General features: G+C 48.9%; 1 protein-coding gene across 1 annotated transcript in view; it reads right to left on the bottom strand.

Moving 5' to 3' along the window:
* The window catches only part of YPEL2 (yippee like 2), a 41,054-nt gene that overhangs the window by 5,113 nt on the left and 19,472 nt on the right, over positions 1-16,469 (bottom strand). The window contains exons 3-4 of the mRNA XM_062216475.1: positions 3,035-3,078; positions 1,580-1,688 (exon numbers count right to left, since the gene is read on the bottom strand). Coding sequence (XP_062072459.1) covers positions 1,580-1,688; positions 3,035-3,078 — 153 coding nt within the window. The remainder of the gene's footprint in view (positions 1-1,579; positions 1,689-3,034; positions 3,079-16,469) is intronic.

Here is a 16,469-nt window from a genome sequence, read left to right as displayed (position 1 = left end):
CACACACATAAATATTCTTAGGGGACCTTCCCTTCTGAGGCGACTGGTAGTCTGCCCAGTGGACGTATTCATAAAGTCTAGGTGTCACTCCTGCTGTGTTCTAGAAACACAGGGAAGTCTGGATATAATTTTGAACTGCTCTTGTTAGGCTTAGAGAAAAGACATCTAGTGGGAGAAACAAAGTATTGTGAGGCCAAAGAGGTAATTTTATTTTCAATTTCCTTGCTTTTTCTCTGTCCAGTGGGTCAAGCCTGTTTTTCTTCCCCTCTCTCCAGGGAGACAGAAGCTGTAAAAATTCCAGGCTGGAGAACCTGGCAGCCCTGAAGCCCCACCCGCTTCCCAGCCTCCAGAGGCAAGAGTCCACACAAAGCACCTGGCAGGTTACCTGGCTACTCTTACACAGCACTGCGAATGCGCCCAGCTAATATGCCCCACATGAAGAAGTCCTGCAGAGGTTCGGGGTAAAGGGCTATTTATTGCAGAGATAGGGACTTAAGAAATGCTTGGGACATCTGTGAAAATGGAGTCCCTGCGTGACTAAGCTCAACGCGTAGGGGAACCTACAGCTGGTAGGTTCTGGGCAGTATCTGTATGGACTGCGTTTTCTAGGACTTGGGGGCTTTGGGTTTCAGAACAAAAGTACAAACTTGGGTGTCTTGTCAAAAGAGCAATCATTTCCCAGTATGGCAAGGGGCAAGGAGGGAGGAGGGGAACTGGGAGAAATCAGGCAAATATGCCCCATACTCGAGAGCTGTGGGCTCAGAAGTGATCTCCCTGATACTGCATTATTCATTTCCAGGCTCAGTGTGCATTTGTGTGTGTGTAGAGTGTTAGTGTGGGAGAGTCTTCCTAATAAGAACAAAAAAAAAAAAGAAGAAGAAGAAGAAAAGGAAGGCGGCTGGTTCAACAGCTCCTGAGCCCCATAGGCACTCCCATTATGCCAGAGCTGGAAAGGTCCAAGGAAGAGCACTGGGTCTGGAGCATATAGAAACCCCTTACTGACCCCACATCTCCTGCTACCCAGCACGGGGATTTTTCTGCTCACTTACAAAACTGGAAGACTTAATCGTACTTTGCAGCATTATTGAGAGTCAGAAGAAAGATTGGAATGAACCAATGAAGTACTGAGCATGGCACAGAAGAAGTGACTAAGAAATATTAGGGGGGGAGGGGGATAGAGTTCGGGAGGCACATGGTACAGTGGGTTAAGCCACCACTTGTGACACTGGCATCTCGTACCAGAGAGCCAGCTCTGTCCCAGCTGCTCGGCTTCAGATCCCGCTTTCCGCTAATGTGCTTGCGCAGGTACAGGAAGATGGCTCAAGTATTTGGGCCCCTGCTACCCATGTGGGAGACCAGGATGGAGTTCCTGGCTCCTGGCTTCAGCCTGGCCCAGCTCTGGCTGTTTCAGACATTCAGGGAGTGAACCAGTGGAGGGAAGCACTCTCATTCTCTCTCTCTCTCTTGCTCTACCATTCAAATAAAGATAAGTCAACTTTTTGAGACCATAATCATCTAGCATAAGGCTCATGGCTTTTCCCTCCATAGCCCTCTACCAACCAGACTTCTCAGTACTTACGTATTTCCAGCCCAGAGTGGTTTTGCAGTTTTCACAGTAAATGTCTGCGACCGCATGCAGTCCCGTTAGCAGCACGCGCTCTTCTGCAGGCCCGCAGCCCACATTAACTCTGTGCCAAGGGACAGAGAGAGGGAGCTTTAGCTGCGAGTACATGCATCACCAGTCATTCCAGCTGAGCCTCCAATAAGAATTAACAGGGCGGCTGGCGCCACGGCTCAATAGGCTAATCCTCTGCCTTGCGGTGCCGGCACACTGGGTTCTAGTCCCTGTCGGGGCGCCAGATTCTGTCCCGGTTGCCCCTCTTCCAGGCCAGCTCTCTGCTATGGCCTGGGAGTGCTGTGGAGGATGGCCCAAGTCCTTGGGCCCTGCACCCTCATGCGAGACCAGGATAGGCATCTGGCTCCTGGCTTTGGATCAGCGTGGTGCGCTGGTCACAGCACGCCGGCTGCAGCAGCCATTGGAGGGTAAACCAACGGCAAAGGAAGACCTTTCTCTCTGTCTCTCTCTGTCCACTCTGTCGAAAAAAAATTAAAAAAAAAAAAAAAAAAAAAAAAAGAATTAACAGGGCAAGGCTGCCCCAAGGGAAGCCAACACTGAGAAGAATGTGGTTTAAAACTGAAATCAGCAACAGTCCCCAACAGCCAGCCACACGGAGGCAGCTCAATCAGAATAAATTTCAGATCTGCAAGTTCTGATTCCGTGGGACTACTAAAATAGTCATGGTAGAGACATTCCTTAAGATTTTTCTAACAAATGCTTTCAATCTTGTGACTTATGGGGACCAACTAGCAGCTGCACTGTGAAGTCCACAGCAGGGCACAGAGGTCCTCGAAGCTCGCTGAGGCCAGAAGCATGGAGTCAAATGCGACAGCACAGTGTCACCCTGCCACCAGCGAGATGGTACCCAGGAGCTGAATGTGCTGTTCTGCATCACAGAGCTGCCCGTTGCAAGCTGAACAGGCTGGGCTTCCAGGTCTACAGCTCATCAGGCTGCACACCCTCCTCTCCCAGGGAAGGGGCTGTAATCCTGCGCCCAGGGAGGAGCGAGGACAGGGTACCCCGCGCATCCGCAGCAGGGGAAAGAGACTCGAGCTGGGCCTCCCCGCCACCTTTCAGTAGACCTCGGTGTCCTGTGTTCAGCCTTGTTCCCTCCCCAAGGGCTCATCTCAGCCCTGGCTGTAAGGTCTTCACGCCCATGCCTTCTCAGGAGCTCTTGGCTTCCTCCCAGCGGGGCTGCGCCTCTCTGATGTGCCCACTGAGAGCAGTCAGAGATGCTGCCAGAAACAATTCCCCCAAGGTAAGCGTCCACCAACTGTGCAGAGTAATGCTCCACAGGGTCTCAACCGGGGCAGGGCAAGCAGGGGCCTTCCCTTATTTAATTATCATTACGGGTTGCTTCTCCCCATCCCTCCAAATTTGCACCAAGCAATGCAGGTACCACTTAGAGACACTCACACTGAATTAAAAAGGTATGCTCGTCCTTGACTTCCCTGGAACGACTGAAATGCAAGAAAACAAATCGATCGTTAGAGATCCACAGCCACTGCACCCACCATTTGGGAAACCAACCCCATAATCCCCGCAAGTATGACCTTCCAGCACTGACAAGGCAAAAGGAAGCATGCAGCCAGCTCGCGGTCTAGCTGCCAGATGGCATGGGGGGAGGAGAGAGGGTGGGGCAAACAGAGCTGCAGAGCTCAAGCCAGCCCACACCGGGGCTGTTTTCATCAGCCCAGGTAAGATCGAGGGAGGGAAAAAAAAATTAAAAATACACCCAAAGCCCCACCGGGTCACTGAAAACTCCGTCCCTCCTCCTGACATTGCCTGACACAATTAATCCACCTGAGATAATTCATTGGCATTGGCTTCTCCCGGTCCCACTTGATTTCAGCCATCTGTGCTGGCCTCAGCTCTCCCAGCTGGCCTAGGCATGCACACAGGGCACGGTCTGTCCAGCTCTACTGAAGGCTGCAAAGAATCCCCAACCCAAGAACCAATGACCAAGCCCACACAAATCCCCGCCCTGCTTTCTCGCAGAGTCTCAGGGCCACCATGATGGTTACAACCCCCACCGCCCGCAGTGGGAATCCAATGGCTCTCCTCCGGAGGTGTAAGGAACTTGATCTCTATGTTACAGGAATGCTCATTAAGCAGCAAATCCATTTTAATCCTCAGCTTCAATCTGAGCTGCTCTTCTGGCCTCACAGTGGCAGGGAACAGGACAGACAGGGGCGTGAGCTGGTCAGGCAATTTGGCATCCACTTACATGGACACAGGCCCCATCCATGTTTTTCTCCTCTGGTCACACCACCACGTCTGGCTGACATGAGCCAGCCGTGTTCTGCATTGCTGCCTGCATCTTGCAGTGTGGTCTGACAATCAATCATATTCTGGATTGACACATCCCATCCTGTTCTGAAAACCGTTCTAAAAACAAACAAGGGACTCTCCCGTGACTTCCGTTATTCAGTGGCTGAAGAATCTGGGGGTGACCGGTTAGCAGATGACCAGAGGGAGGAAGGGTGAGTGCCAGATCTCGGTGCAGGAGACGGCCATTGTGTCAAACGTGCGGGACTTCAGGGATCAGCGCCACCAGCCAGGAAGAGCAAAATTCCTCACTTGTGGAAAAACAGCTCCTGGAGCAGCTATGTTGCTGGTTGTCTCCTACATCCTGGTGCACCAGGTCCCTCACTCCCAGGTACAGCTGCAAGGACCAAGCAGACGCTCCCCTGCTGCTGCCCACACTAAACCCAACTCTGCATTTTTGTGTCCTGAAACATTCCTGGGGAGCACAGGAGCGCACAGGCCACAACTGAGCAGCTCTGAGCACCACAACCCCAAAACCTGGAATCTGGTACCCCAGAAACAGGCATAATTATTACATGTCAATCAAAGAAATGTTTAAGCAAATGGAAAAAAACGAAACCCCAAAACGCGGAACCTGGAGGTCTGTGCCAAGCATTTGGATGAAACAAGGACCCAGGCCTAGTTGTAACAGGACTGTTGGTTCAACCTTTATAATACTGCATGAGTCCTGACAGCTGAATATACATGTGAAATTGTCACCACCATCAAGATGTCCCAACTGTCGCATGCAATGCTTCCTCACACCCCTCTGGATCCAGCCTTCCCTCCTCTCTTCCTTCTTCCCCATCACGGGTCCATAGGCAACCACTGCTCTATCACTGGTATTTTCTAGAACTTTTTGTAAAGGAAACCATACAGTATATAGTGCTTTTGCCCAGCGTCTTTCACTCATGTTTTCACATATATCAATAGTTCATTCCCTCTTTACCACTGAGTAGTATTCCACTCTGTGGATATACCACAGTCATTTCCTTTTGGTTTCACAAGGAATTTGGACTTATTGACCTCCAAGTCCCTCACTAGCTTCAAAATTATATTCTCTCATGATTCCATGATTTTAAATTTTGAGTAATCTAGAGAGTCATCCTCTAAAGAAACATTTGCCAAGATGTCCAAGTTCAGAGCTTGGAAGAAGGTGGCCATGGAAAAACAAGCCCTAGAAGAAAGCAGACAAGAAAGGAACACGGACCCACAGAGCTTCCCCATTGGTGGCAGGGAGAGACCTTAAGGATGTGCCCGGGGCCGGCGCTGTGGCTCAGCGGGTTAACGCCCTGGCCTGAAGCGCCGGTATCCCATATGGGCGCCGGTTCAAGTCCCGGCTGCTCCTCTTCTGATCCAGCTCTCTGCTATGGCCTGGGGAAAGCAGAAGATGGCCCAAGTACTTGGACCCCTGCACCCAGGTGGGAGACCCGGAAGAGGCTCCTGGCTTCGGATCGGTGCAGCTCCAGCTTTTGCGGCCCTCTGGAGAGTGAACCATCGGATGGAAGACCTCTCTCTCTCTCTGCCTATCCTCTCTCCATGTAACTCTTTCAAATAAATAAATAAATCTTTAAAAACAAAAACAAACAAAAAAGGATGTGCCCACTTCTTTCTCATAGATCATCCACCCAGACACAACTGGAAATGGAAGAGAGGCAGCTCTGTAAGACGTCCAGGGCAGGATCCCCAGAAGGTGTGCAGGACAACCCCCCAAAGGTGGGAAGAATACTAGATAGAAATTTCATCTATTTTTATCTTTGGGGGAAAAAAAGTTCCACTAAGCACTGCAGTATGTGGACTGCCACGGAGCCCCTTCCTGAGCTGCTAATGGGACATGTGTATACAGGTATCTAGAAGGAAGGGTAGGACTCCTACTGGGTGTGAGGCAGGCTGGGGGTTAGTGGTGCTCCTCTGCCTTTGCTTTTAGCGTGCTGTGAATCCTGTGCTTTCGATGCTACTGGGTGTTAATAATGGGGCTGATTCTTAGAAAGATTTCTAAACAGCAGGTTCTTTGCAATGCTTTGTGATGGGATAGAGCACCATGAAGAGGTTTGCTGATAGCAAAGTGTCTGAGGCTCCCACTACAAAGAGCAAGTGACACTGGCAATGTTTTCATTTTGTTTTTTGCTTAAAAATGATATGCTTGGGCAGGCGCCGTGGCTTAACAGGCTAATCCTCCGCCTTGTGGCGCCGGCATCCCAGGTTCTAGTCCCGGTTGGGGCACCGGATTCTATCCCGGTTGCCCCTCTTCCAGGCCAGCTCTCTGCTGTGGCCCGGGAAGGCAGTGGAGGATGGCCCAAGTCCTTGGGCCCTGCACCCCATGGGAGACCAGGAGAAGCACCTGGCTCCTGGCTTCAGATCAGCGAGATGCGCCGTCCGCAGCAGCCATTGGAGGGTGAACCAACGGCAAAAGGAAGACCTTTCTCTCTGTCTCTCTCTCTCACTATCCACTCTGCCTATCAAAAATAAAATAAAATAAAATAAAATAAAATAAAATAAAAATGATATGCTTGGAGCCAGTGTTGTGATGCAGTGGGTTAAGCTGCTGCTTTTGATGCCAGCATCCCATATCAGAGTCCTGGCTGCTCTGTTTCCTATCCAGTTTCCTGCTAATGTGCCTGGAAAGACAGTGAATGGGAGCCCAAGTACTTGGGTCCCTGCCACTCATGTAGAGACCAGGATAGAGTTCCTGGCTTCTGGCTTCAGCCTGGTCCAGCTCTGGCTGTTGCACCCATTTGGGGACTGAACCAGTGGATAAGAGTTTTTCTTTCAAAAAAAGGATATGCTTGTACAAAAAATGACTCAAAGTACATGATATTTAGAAGAAGATTTAGGGGGCTGGCATTGTGGCACAGTGTGTTAAGCTGCCACCTGCAACACCAGCATCCCATATGAGCCCTGGTTCAAGTCCCAGTTGTTCTACTTCTAATCCAGCTCCCCACTAATGTGCAGAAGATGGCCCAAATGCTTGGGCCCCTGCCACTCACATGGGAGATCTAGATGGAGTTCCAGGCTCCTGGCTTGGACCTGGCCCAGCCCCAGCCATTACAGCCACTTTGGGGAGAGAACCAGCAGATGGAAGATGGTTCTATCCTTTTCTTCCTCTCTGTAACTCTGCCTTTCAAATAAATACATAAACACTAAAAAAAAAAAAAAAAAAAAAAAAAAAAGAAGAAGAAGAAAATTTTGGAGAAAATCTTTGTGACCTATGTTAGAGAAATAATCTAGAAAAGAAGAACAAACCAATAAACTGAGCTTTATCAACCTACTATACTTTAAGAAAAAAAACTTTTTCAACTAAAAACCCAACGGCTGGCAAGAATGCCTAACAACCAGAGCTCTCACACATTGCAAAATGGGACAGCTACCTTGGAAAGGAGGTTGGCAGATCCATTTAGCCAAGTAAAATCAAACACCTATGTTCACACAAAAACCTATGAGAATATTTTTAGCAGCTTTATTCATAATCGCTCAACCTAAATGTCTCTCAGTTGGTGACTGGATAAACAGACTGGTCCCTCCACACAGTGCTCCTCTGTAATAAAAAGGACCACAGTACTGATACACAGGGCAACGTGGATGAATGGCTAAGAAGACCAGTGGCTGCCAGAGGTCATGGGCAAGACCTCCTGTGACTCTAAGAGGCAGCAAGGGAGATGGAACTGTTACAGTGGTGGCTCTATCTGTCAAAACTCACGGGACTGTATACCAAACACGTGACTTTACTGTACGTAAATTTTAAAATATATCTTTAAAAATTTAATAGATGAAAAACCATCTCTAAAACTTCCTATATCTGCCTGTATAATTAGGAATTATAAGCAATTCCCTCATCTATTTAAAAACATTCCAAAAATATTTTCTGAGGAGCCTGAACCATTGTTAAAAAACACTTTTCTTAAAAGTTTGCAAGAACTAATTGATTACATTTGCCTAAGGACACACCTTTTACACATTACTATATCTGAAATGATAAACCTAGATTTTTAAAAAAAGAACATATTTAACCACATAAAATTATACAAATGATCATTTTTTCATCATTTTATCTTCCATCCTATATATGCTTATAATGTATACATTATATATCAGTACAAACACAATCTGTAAGTACATACTATACACACACACACAAACACACATACATATATTTGTGCATATGGTCAAGTATTTTACTCACGGAGGCATGTGCCTTTAAAAGTTTGCAGGCCTTGGGTCCATTGTTAGAGTACAGTGGGTTAAGGCACTGCGGGCCATACCCACATCCCCTATTCAGGGACAGGCTCGAGGCCTGGCTCCTCCACTTCCAATCCAGTTTCCTGCTAAAACCCAGGCTGAAAGGCAGCAAATGAAGGCACTTCAAGTGCTTGGGCCCCTGCTACCCACATGGGAGACCCATATGGAGTTCCTGGCTCCCGGCTTCAACCTGGCCCAGCCTTGGCTACGATGGGCATTTGGGGAGTGAGCCAGGGAATGGAAGATCTCCATCTTTGTCTCTGTCACTCTGCCTTTGAAGTAGATGAAAGTAACTTAAAAACAAAGAAAACAGAAACAAAAACGCTGGAGGACTGTGCTCTGGGGTCTCCAGGCTTCTTCAGGGCAGGGCCTCAGAGGAACTGCTCTCCCTGACACATTTGAGTTCCTCGAGAGAGTGGGGTGGGGGAGGGTGCGTGCGTGGCAGGAGAAAGGCCAGCCAGGCCCAGAGGCACCTCCCTGGCAGGGGCCCACAGGGCTCCCCCAGGCCTGTCCTCAGAGTAACTGGAAGAGGCCCATGCTCCACATAGTACGCCGGGCCTGGTCAGGGCTGTTCCGGCGACAAGTCCTCTGTGAGCACCTTTGAGAGGCGGTGGCTACAAACGGTTTCCTCAGCCTTGCAGGCAGGACCCTGGAAGCTCTTTCACCGCGGCTTCCACCCTGGGGCCCCTGCCAAGTCGACATTTATGACGAGAAAAACAGCCACTGGGCACAGCAGGCAGCTTGCAAACAGACAGACGAGAACAGCCCCGGCTGGGCCTTGCATCCTGTGGGGCCCGGCCCAGCCTGGTGCAGCCTGGCACAGCTTGGTACTCCCCTGGGTGAGGGTGGTACCGGAGGTGGGGCCGCTGGAAGGAAGTTAAGGAAGCAATTAGAACCAAGCAAACAGAGTGTCAGACCTGGGGATGCCAAGCCGACTGTCAGACACATTTGTTTGCTGTCATTACTGCCAGGCAACGAGGCAGCTCTCTTCCATGCTGTGTCTCAACCGAGGCTGGTGTGCAGGCCTCCAGGAAAGGTTTTCGTCTTGTTTTTGTGAACCACACAAAACTTCTCTTCTGTCCCTTAAAGTAGAGTCATGGTTCCAGGCCCAGCCCTTCCAACCAGCTCAAAAGAACGGAAAGGGCTCCGAGTTTCCTGTTTAGTAGCCAAAACCACTGAATCCTGGCCCCTTTGAAAGGCTGGAAGGCAGAAACTCCTTTGAAAAATAGGCGAACCACTGGGGAAAAAAAAAAAAAAAAAAAAAAACGAATACTTTCCATGGGAGGTGGCAACATGGGGAACGCGGGTAAGTGTGGGGCCGCACCTCCGAGTGCCACTTGCTGGAGCAGACTCCTCCCAGCAGGAAGGGCCAGGGACCAGCACAGCCATTCCCCACTGAGCCCACGCTCAGGATGCATGCGGCTGTCCACCTGCCTAACCAGCTGTACCAGCTGGGAGCCCGATGACCTCACACAGATCTGGGCAAAGCAAGATGATCTCATCTCGGCTTCACAAGATTCAGGTTCAGATCCTGCCACACAGCTTCAACTTACTGGCTTCTCAACCTTGGTCCGTAACCCCTCAGCTTCCACAGATTTATCATCTGAAAAGGGAAACCAAACCTACTTCCTAGGGCCATCGGGGCACCAAGTAAAACAAGGCCAGTCAAGTGGAAGGGGTCTTTCCTCCCGGCCTTTCAAAGTCTGGAAGAAAGAGTTGAAAAGAGCTGACTCTAACGTACCTGGATCTTCAAACTCCTTTTCTCTGGTGACCTTGGCCTCCCTCTTTCTCCTGCTGTGCCAAAAGGCCAGGCTCCCCCTCTTTGTAACTTAGCGTCTCCATAAGGACAGGCCCAAAGCTGCGCATGCTGCTTCCCAGCTGTAATATTCTGGGAATCCACCATTTAAAAAAGAATGTCTTATTTATTTGAAAGGCAGTTACAGAGAGAGAAAGAGAGTTCTATCCACTGTTTCACTCCCCCTAAATGGCTACAACAGCCAGGACTGGGCCTGGCTGAAGCCAGGAGCTTCGTCCAGATTTCCCATGTGAGTGGCAGGGGTCATTATCCATTGCTTTCCCAGGCACATTAGCAAGGAGTTGGAATGGAAATGGAGCAGCCAGGACTTGAAACAGTGCTCATATATGATACTGGCAATGCAGACGGCGGCTTAAGCTGCTATGCCACAACACTAGCCCTCCACCCCGCTTTTGTAAAGCACTTGGCATGTTCTGCTCCAATCTGTCATTCACACACCCAGTGTTATATGCCAGAGCTTCAAAGACAGATTGCCAGGGTAGGAGTCCTGGCTTTGCCATTTACTAGCAAGACTGTTACTAAATCATGCAAGCCAATCGGCTTCTCTGAGCTTCAATGTCTTTATTTGTAAAACAACACCAGATACGTACAAGAAATTAGACTCTGTGCATGAAAGTGCCTCACAGACTTTAAGACTCTGTATTTTTGTTGTTAGAAGCTGCTTCTGCTTGATAGCCATAAAAGTACTTATTCATACAAAGGTGGAGCTTTTAAAAACTGAGATATAATTCACATTACCATCATCCTTTTAAAAGCACGCAATTCAGTGGTTCTTAGTATAGTCACAAGAGGGTGTAACTGTCACCACTATCTAATTCTAGGACATTTCCACATTCCAAAAAGAAGACTAACACCTTTGGTCGTCACCCTGTTTCCCTTACCCCCAGCCTCTATGATTCGCTCAGGCACTACAGTTATCAAGGAATGGTTGAAGGGGGCTGGAGTTGTGTTAATGGGTTGAGCTACCACCTGCAACACCTGACTCCCACCTGGGCACCAGCTAGAGTCTTGGCTGTTCTCGGCTCCCATCCAGGTCCCTGCTAATGCGCCTGGGAAAGCAATGGAGGATGGCCTGATACCGTGGCCCCTGCACTCACATGGGAAACTCAGATGGTTCATCCTGGTCTAGCCCCAAGCTGGTGAAGTCAGCTGGGAAGTGAACTAGCAGATAGAAGATCTTTCTCTCTTTCTCTCTCCCTCTCTTAAATAAACAAACAAACAAACAAGCAGTTGCAATGATGTATTTTTAAAATAATGATCGACTTCTAGGCATCTCAGAGAAAAGTAGCAGAAGCAGTTAGTGGAAACACAAAGGAAGATTAGTAAAACCTTTGCCACTGGGGTGTTGGCTAAAGGCCCCCAACTCCACAGACCTGGGATCAGATCTTTTCCATTCTCATTTTCCCCTTCTCCAAGATTAGGCCTGGTGAGGTTTCCTACTTAGGATCAAAGTAAGCCATAAGGCTCCATTCCAAAGGGTTGAAACCCAAGCAAAATAGCACTGGATCCAGCTTGGATTTTGCCCTTGAGGAAGCATATGGAGAAGTGAGAAGGGTGATAATAAAGAATGACGGAAACTTCCAGAATTAGAACCTGAGTGTGGCTTAAAGAAACTGTGAACATTTATTTAGCTAAAGAAGAAAGAAGACCAAAGGGAATTTCTTCCACCTTCTTTGCAGTAAGAACAAGAGGAAATGGACTGGGTTGGAAATGAGAGAAACCTGTTAACTACAAAGGAAGAATTAACTCCCAGCCTGTGTGTGACCACACTGGGACACAGGTCACCAGGAAAGACAGGAAAGAGGCTAGAACAAAGTCATTTGCATCAGTTTATTATTTACAGAAAGCTTTCGCATCATCTGTCTGGAAGCCTTGGAGGTGGGAATGAAAAGCCATGTGGGCCTCCTCAAGGCCCCTCCTACCCTGGCTGGGAGTTCTGGGAGGTCTCAATCCACCCTCACATTCCCTAAACAGATGGAGGGAGGGGCAGGGAAGGGACTGGCTCTCAAGGAGGAAATATCTGCTGTGTGCAGTCATAAAATTCCAAGGGCATGGGAGCATTCATGAAGTCTGGAACTGCAAGAAACAAAAGGTGGTGAGGGGGCCCGGGTGCCACATTTTATTGCTGAAAGGGGAGACTCCTGGATCTGAGTCACTATCTGATCAGCATATTCTACCCACCTTTCTGCTGGCAGACGTAAACCGGGCTGCTGGCAGGGAGGAGCCCTGGGAATGGGACACAGAAAGATCCTGCGACGCCTGCTCCTTCTGTGTCCTGATTGCCACAGATGCCTGGGAGGTCCTGCACCCAGCCCTCACTCGCTGCTGCCTTCACTGTTCTGAACCTCAAGGTCCCATCCACAAGGGAGAGAAACGCTCAGTGCCCTCCAGAGGCACGTAGACGAGTGTGTGTCTATCAATCACAGGGCACTGAATAAAGGTCTGTCTCCTTTCACACTCCAGAGGCTTTTAGGATTTAAAATGGGAGCTACAAGACTAGTCTGGTGCACTGGGGACCATGGGGGATGCTGTCCTGCCAGAGCTCCTTTGCCATGGTTCTCCCCATAGTCCCCAGGGCCTCAGACAGAGCTTGGGCAGGGTGGCTGTTCTCTGCTCAACCAAAAGCAGGAGACGCCTCTCTTGTCTGCGGCAAAGGGTTAGGGCGGCAGATGCCGATGTAAACACACAGCCAGCGAGAAAGCAGCCGCTGCCGGCTCTCAGCATCCTGCATCTCCCTCTTCCCTTCGGGATAGAGAGGGCATGGAGCATGGCAAACAAGAATTCTCCAAAAGCAGCAAGAAAGGAGGATGCCCGTAGTCAGATGTCTGCACCCTCTAGAACAAAGGTGACATGTCACCTGGCTGGTCTGACTTACAGATTGGGGTGGGGTGCAATCAGGGTGTCTTGGCAGCCAGCCATTAATAGCTGGACTCTTTGCAGTTCAAATATAAAACTAAGATTTTTAAGAGGGCTTAAATTTCTCTCAAAGCCAAAGGCCTTTGAGAACAATTCAGAGTTGCTAGAATTAAGACTATGCAAATTGACATGCTCAAAAAGAGCAAATATTATTTTCTCGACGTGTATTTCAGTCTGCATTCCTATTCCCAAAGCCAACTGAGCACTGGCAAATAAAAACATCCTTATGGCCGGCGCTGTGGCTCAATAGGCTAATCCTCCGCCTTGCGGTGCTGGCATACCGGGTTCTAGTCCCAGTTGCCCCTCTTCCAGGCCAGCTCTCTGCTATGGCCCGGGAAGGCAGTGGAGGATGGCCCAAGTCCTTGGGCCCTGCACCCGCATGGGAGACCAGGAGAAGCACCTGGCTCCTGGCTTCGGATCAGCGCAATGCGCCGGCTGCAGCGGCCATTGGAGGGTGAACCAACGGCAAAAAGGAAGACCTTTCTCTCTCTGTCTCTCACTGTCCACTCTGCCTGTCAAAAAGAAAAACAACAACAACAACAAAAATCCTTACACTCCAAAGCTTGTCGGTGAAGCCCGTGGGCAAGACCCAGAGATTCACAAGGAAGTCTTCTGCTGCACAAGGCCACACAAAGCTCCCTCCAGGAGCAGGTGTTTAGGTTAGCAACTGAGACATCTAGGTCCCACCTGGGTTTGATTCCCACCCATAGCACCTGACCCCAGCTTCGTGTTTTTGCAGACCCTGGTCTGCAGGAGTGAGGACTCCAGTTATTTGGTTCTGCCAGCCACTTGGGAGACCTGGATTCAGTCACCAGCTTCCTACTTTAGCCCCAGCCCAGTCCCACAGTTGTGGGCATTTGAGGAGTCAATCAGTGGGTGGCAGTGTTCTTCTGTGTCTCTCAAATTAACAAAAAAGAAAAAAAAAAAAAAACACTTTTAATGAAGCTAAGTCACTCACTAAGGCTGAAGCCACATACCACAGACCAGATTGCTTCCCGAATGTCCTCTGACAGGCAATCACTATACTGAAACTGGAGAAAGTTTATAGATGAGATCGAGGGCACTCATTAGATCATCAGAAATTGTGAAACAACAGTGGTACTGGTGCTTAGCATATGCCAGGAGGGATTCAAACCATAATTCAAAGCAAAATAATTCAGCCATCAACAACCAGATGGGTGCAAACATCATCCCCATTTTTCAGATGAAGAAAAAGGACAAAGGGTAGTTAAGAAATACGCCTTGGGTCAACCAAGCAATAAATGACAGAGATCCAGACAGTCTGGCTCTGAAGTACAGGATAGAACGAAGATGGGGTGAAAGGGTGTTGCCAGAGAGATTTCCGAAATGGAAGTGAGCCTAAACAGAATTAAGACTCAAACTGAGGCCAGCACTGTGGTGTAGCAGGTTAAGCCACCACCCGCAGTGCTGGCATCCCATATAGGTGCTGGTTCGAGTCCCAGCTGATTCACTTCTGATCCAGCTCTCTGCTATGGCCTGGGAAGACAATGGAAGATGGCCCAAGTGGTTGGGCCCCTGCACCCATGGGGGAGACCTGGAAGAAGCTCCTGGCTCCTGGCTTTGGATCAGCACAGCTCCGGCCATTGCAGCCATATGGGGAATGAACCAGTGGATGGAGAATTCTCTCTCTCTCTGCCTAACTCTGCCTTTCAAATAAAAAAAAATCGGGGCTGGCGCTGTGGCACAGTGGGTTAACACCCTGGCCTGAAGCGCTGGCATCCCATATGGGTGCTGGTTCAAGACCCAGCTGCTTGGCCGGCGCCGCGGCTCACTAGGCTAAACCTCCGCCTGTGGCGCCGGCATCCCAGGTTCTAGTCCCGGTTGGGGCACCGGATTCTGTCCCAGTTGCTCCTCTTCCAGGCCAGCTCTCTGCTGTGGCCCAGGAAGGCAGTAGAGGATGGCCCAAGTGTTTGGGCCCTGCACCTGCATGGGAGACCAGGAGGAAGCACCTGGCTCTTGGCTTCAGATCGGCGTGGTATGCTGGCCGTAGCAGCCATTTGGGGGGTGAACCAACGGAAGGAAGACCTTTCTCTCTGTCTCTCTCTCACTGTCTAAATCTGCCTGTCAAAAAAAAAAAAAAAAAACAAAAAAAAACACCGGCTGCTCTACTTCCAACCCAGCTCTCTGCTATGGCCTGGGAAAGCAGAAGATGGCTCAAGTACTTGGGCCCCTGCATCCACATGGGAGACCCAGAAGAAGCTCCTGGCTCCTGGCTCCGGATTGGCGCAGCTCCGGCCATTGCCGCCACTTGGGAATGAACCATAGGATGGAAGACCTCTCTCTGCCTCTCCTCTCTCTGTGTAACTCTTTCAAATAAATAAATAAATAAATCTTAAAAACAATCTTTAAAAAAAATTCAAACTGACAGGTATATAGGACATCAGAATGTGCAAAGCACTTGCACACACATTAATTGACTCAACCTCTAAACCAACAGGAGGAAACTGAGCTCCAGAGATGTTAAAACAGCTTCCCCAGTTTTAAGTTCAAGGTCAGAACTTAAAGCCTTTTGACTTCAAGTCCCAAGGTTTTTCTAGAGTATTCACTAGAAAAACCTGTCTCTTTGATGAAGAAAGATTGATCAATCTGTCAGAACTGCTTTAAATCCCACAGGCTATTCAAATTCCTCTGCTCTGATTCCATATTTACTCAGCACCTGCTTAAATTTAATTCTCTCGCTCAAGTGGTTTACCTTCAAGGAAGATAACACACAGTCCAGACTTTGAGAATTACCTGCTCCACTATAAATTGGTGAATTAGAATTCCAGCTTCCCAATTAATTTCCAATTGAGTTGCATTACCCTGAATCACTTCACCAGAGCATGGTCACTCTTGAGTGAATGGATAAAATTAAATATGTAGACCTACAGCCAGCTCACTAGTGAATGAAAGAATCTTATTTCACAACCCTTGAAGAAAAACAACTAAAACGCTAAGAAAATCCTTACAAAACTCCCTTCTTTGGCACCTGGCCTTCATGGAGTATAAAACAATCAGAGAACTTAGAAGAGGAATGCTCAAGTAATTGTGCAGCTAGAACTGCTGAAGTAATCGTAGTCCACTAGAATTGTATGCTGTGGGTTGCAGTTTCAATACAGGGGAGGATCTCAAAACAAAGCACACAATAACTTTATCCAGTTTTAATTTCATAGATCCAAAGGTCATTGGGATTTGGAGGACCCCCCCCCCCCCCAGGTCAGTGACCTGAAGCATGGCTCTCACCCACATTCCTACCATACCTCTTCTTAATACTTTCTGGGATGGAGAACTGCCTGCCTCCTCAGGAAGCCCATTCTACTGCCAATCACTCTACCAGTGCCGAAATTCCTTTCGTGAGCTGAAGTCTGTCTCCTTAGAGCTCCCTCAGTCTTCCATCATCAGGTCCTTTGGCACTTTGACACTTCAGTTCTTACACCCAAAGCTCTTGTAACTTACCCTATCAGGGTTTCCTTCCAGGGGCTAAATCTCTTCCAGCTCAAATCTTGGTAACAACCCAAGAATTAGGTTCAGTTCTGAGCCACAGAGCAGCATGTCAGCCAATGACAGACCACACAG

Source organism: Lepus europaeus, chromosome 18, assembly GCF_033115175.1.
Source record: "Lepus europaeus isolate LE1 chromosome 18, mLepTim1.pri, whole genome shotgun sequence".
In the NCBI taxonomy this organism is placed as follows: Eukaryota; Metazoa; Chordata; class Mammalia; order Lagomorpha; family Leporidae; genus Lepus; species Lepus europaeus.
This window is presented reverse-complemented; position numbering and strand designations above follow the sequence as displayed.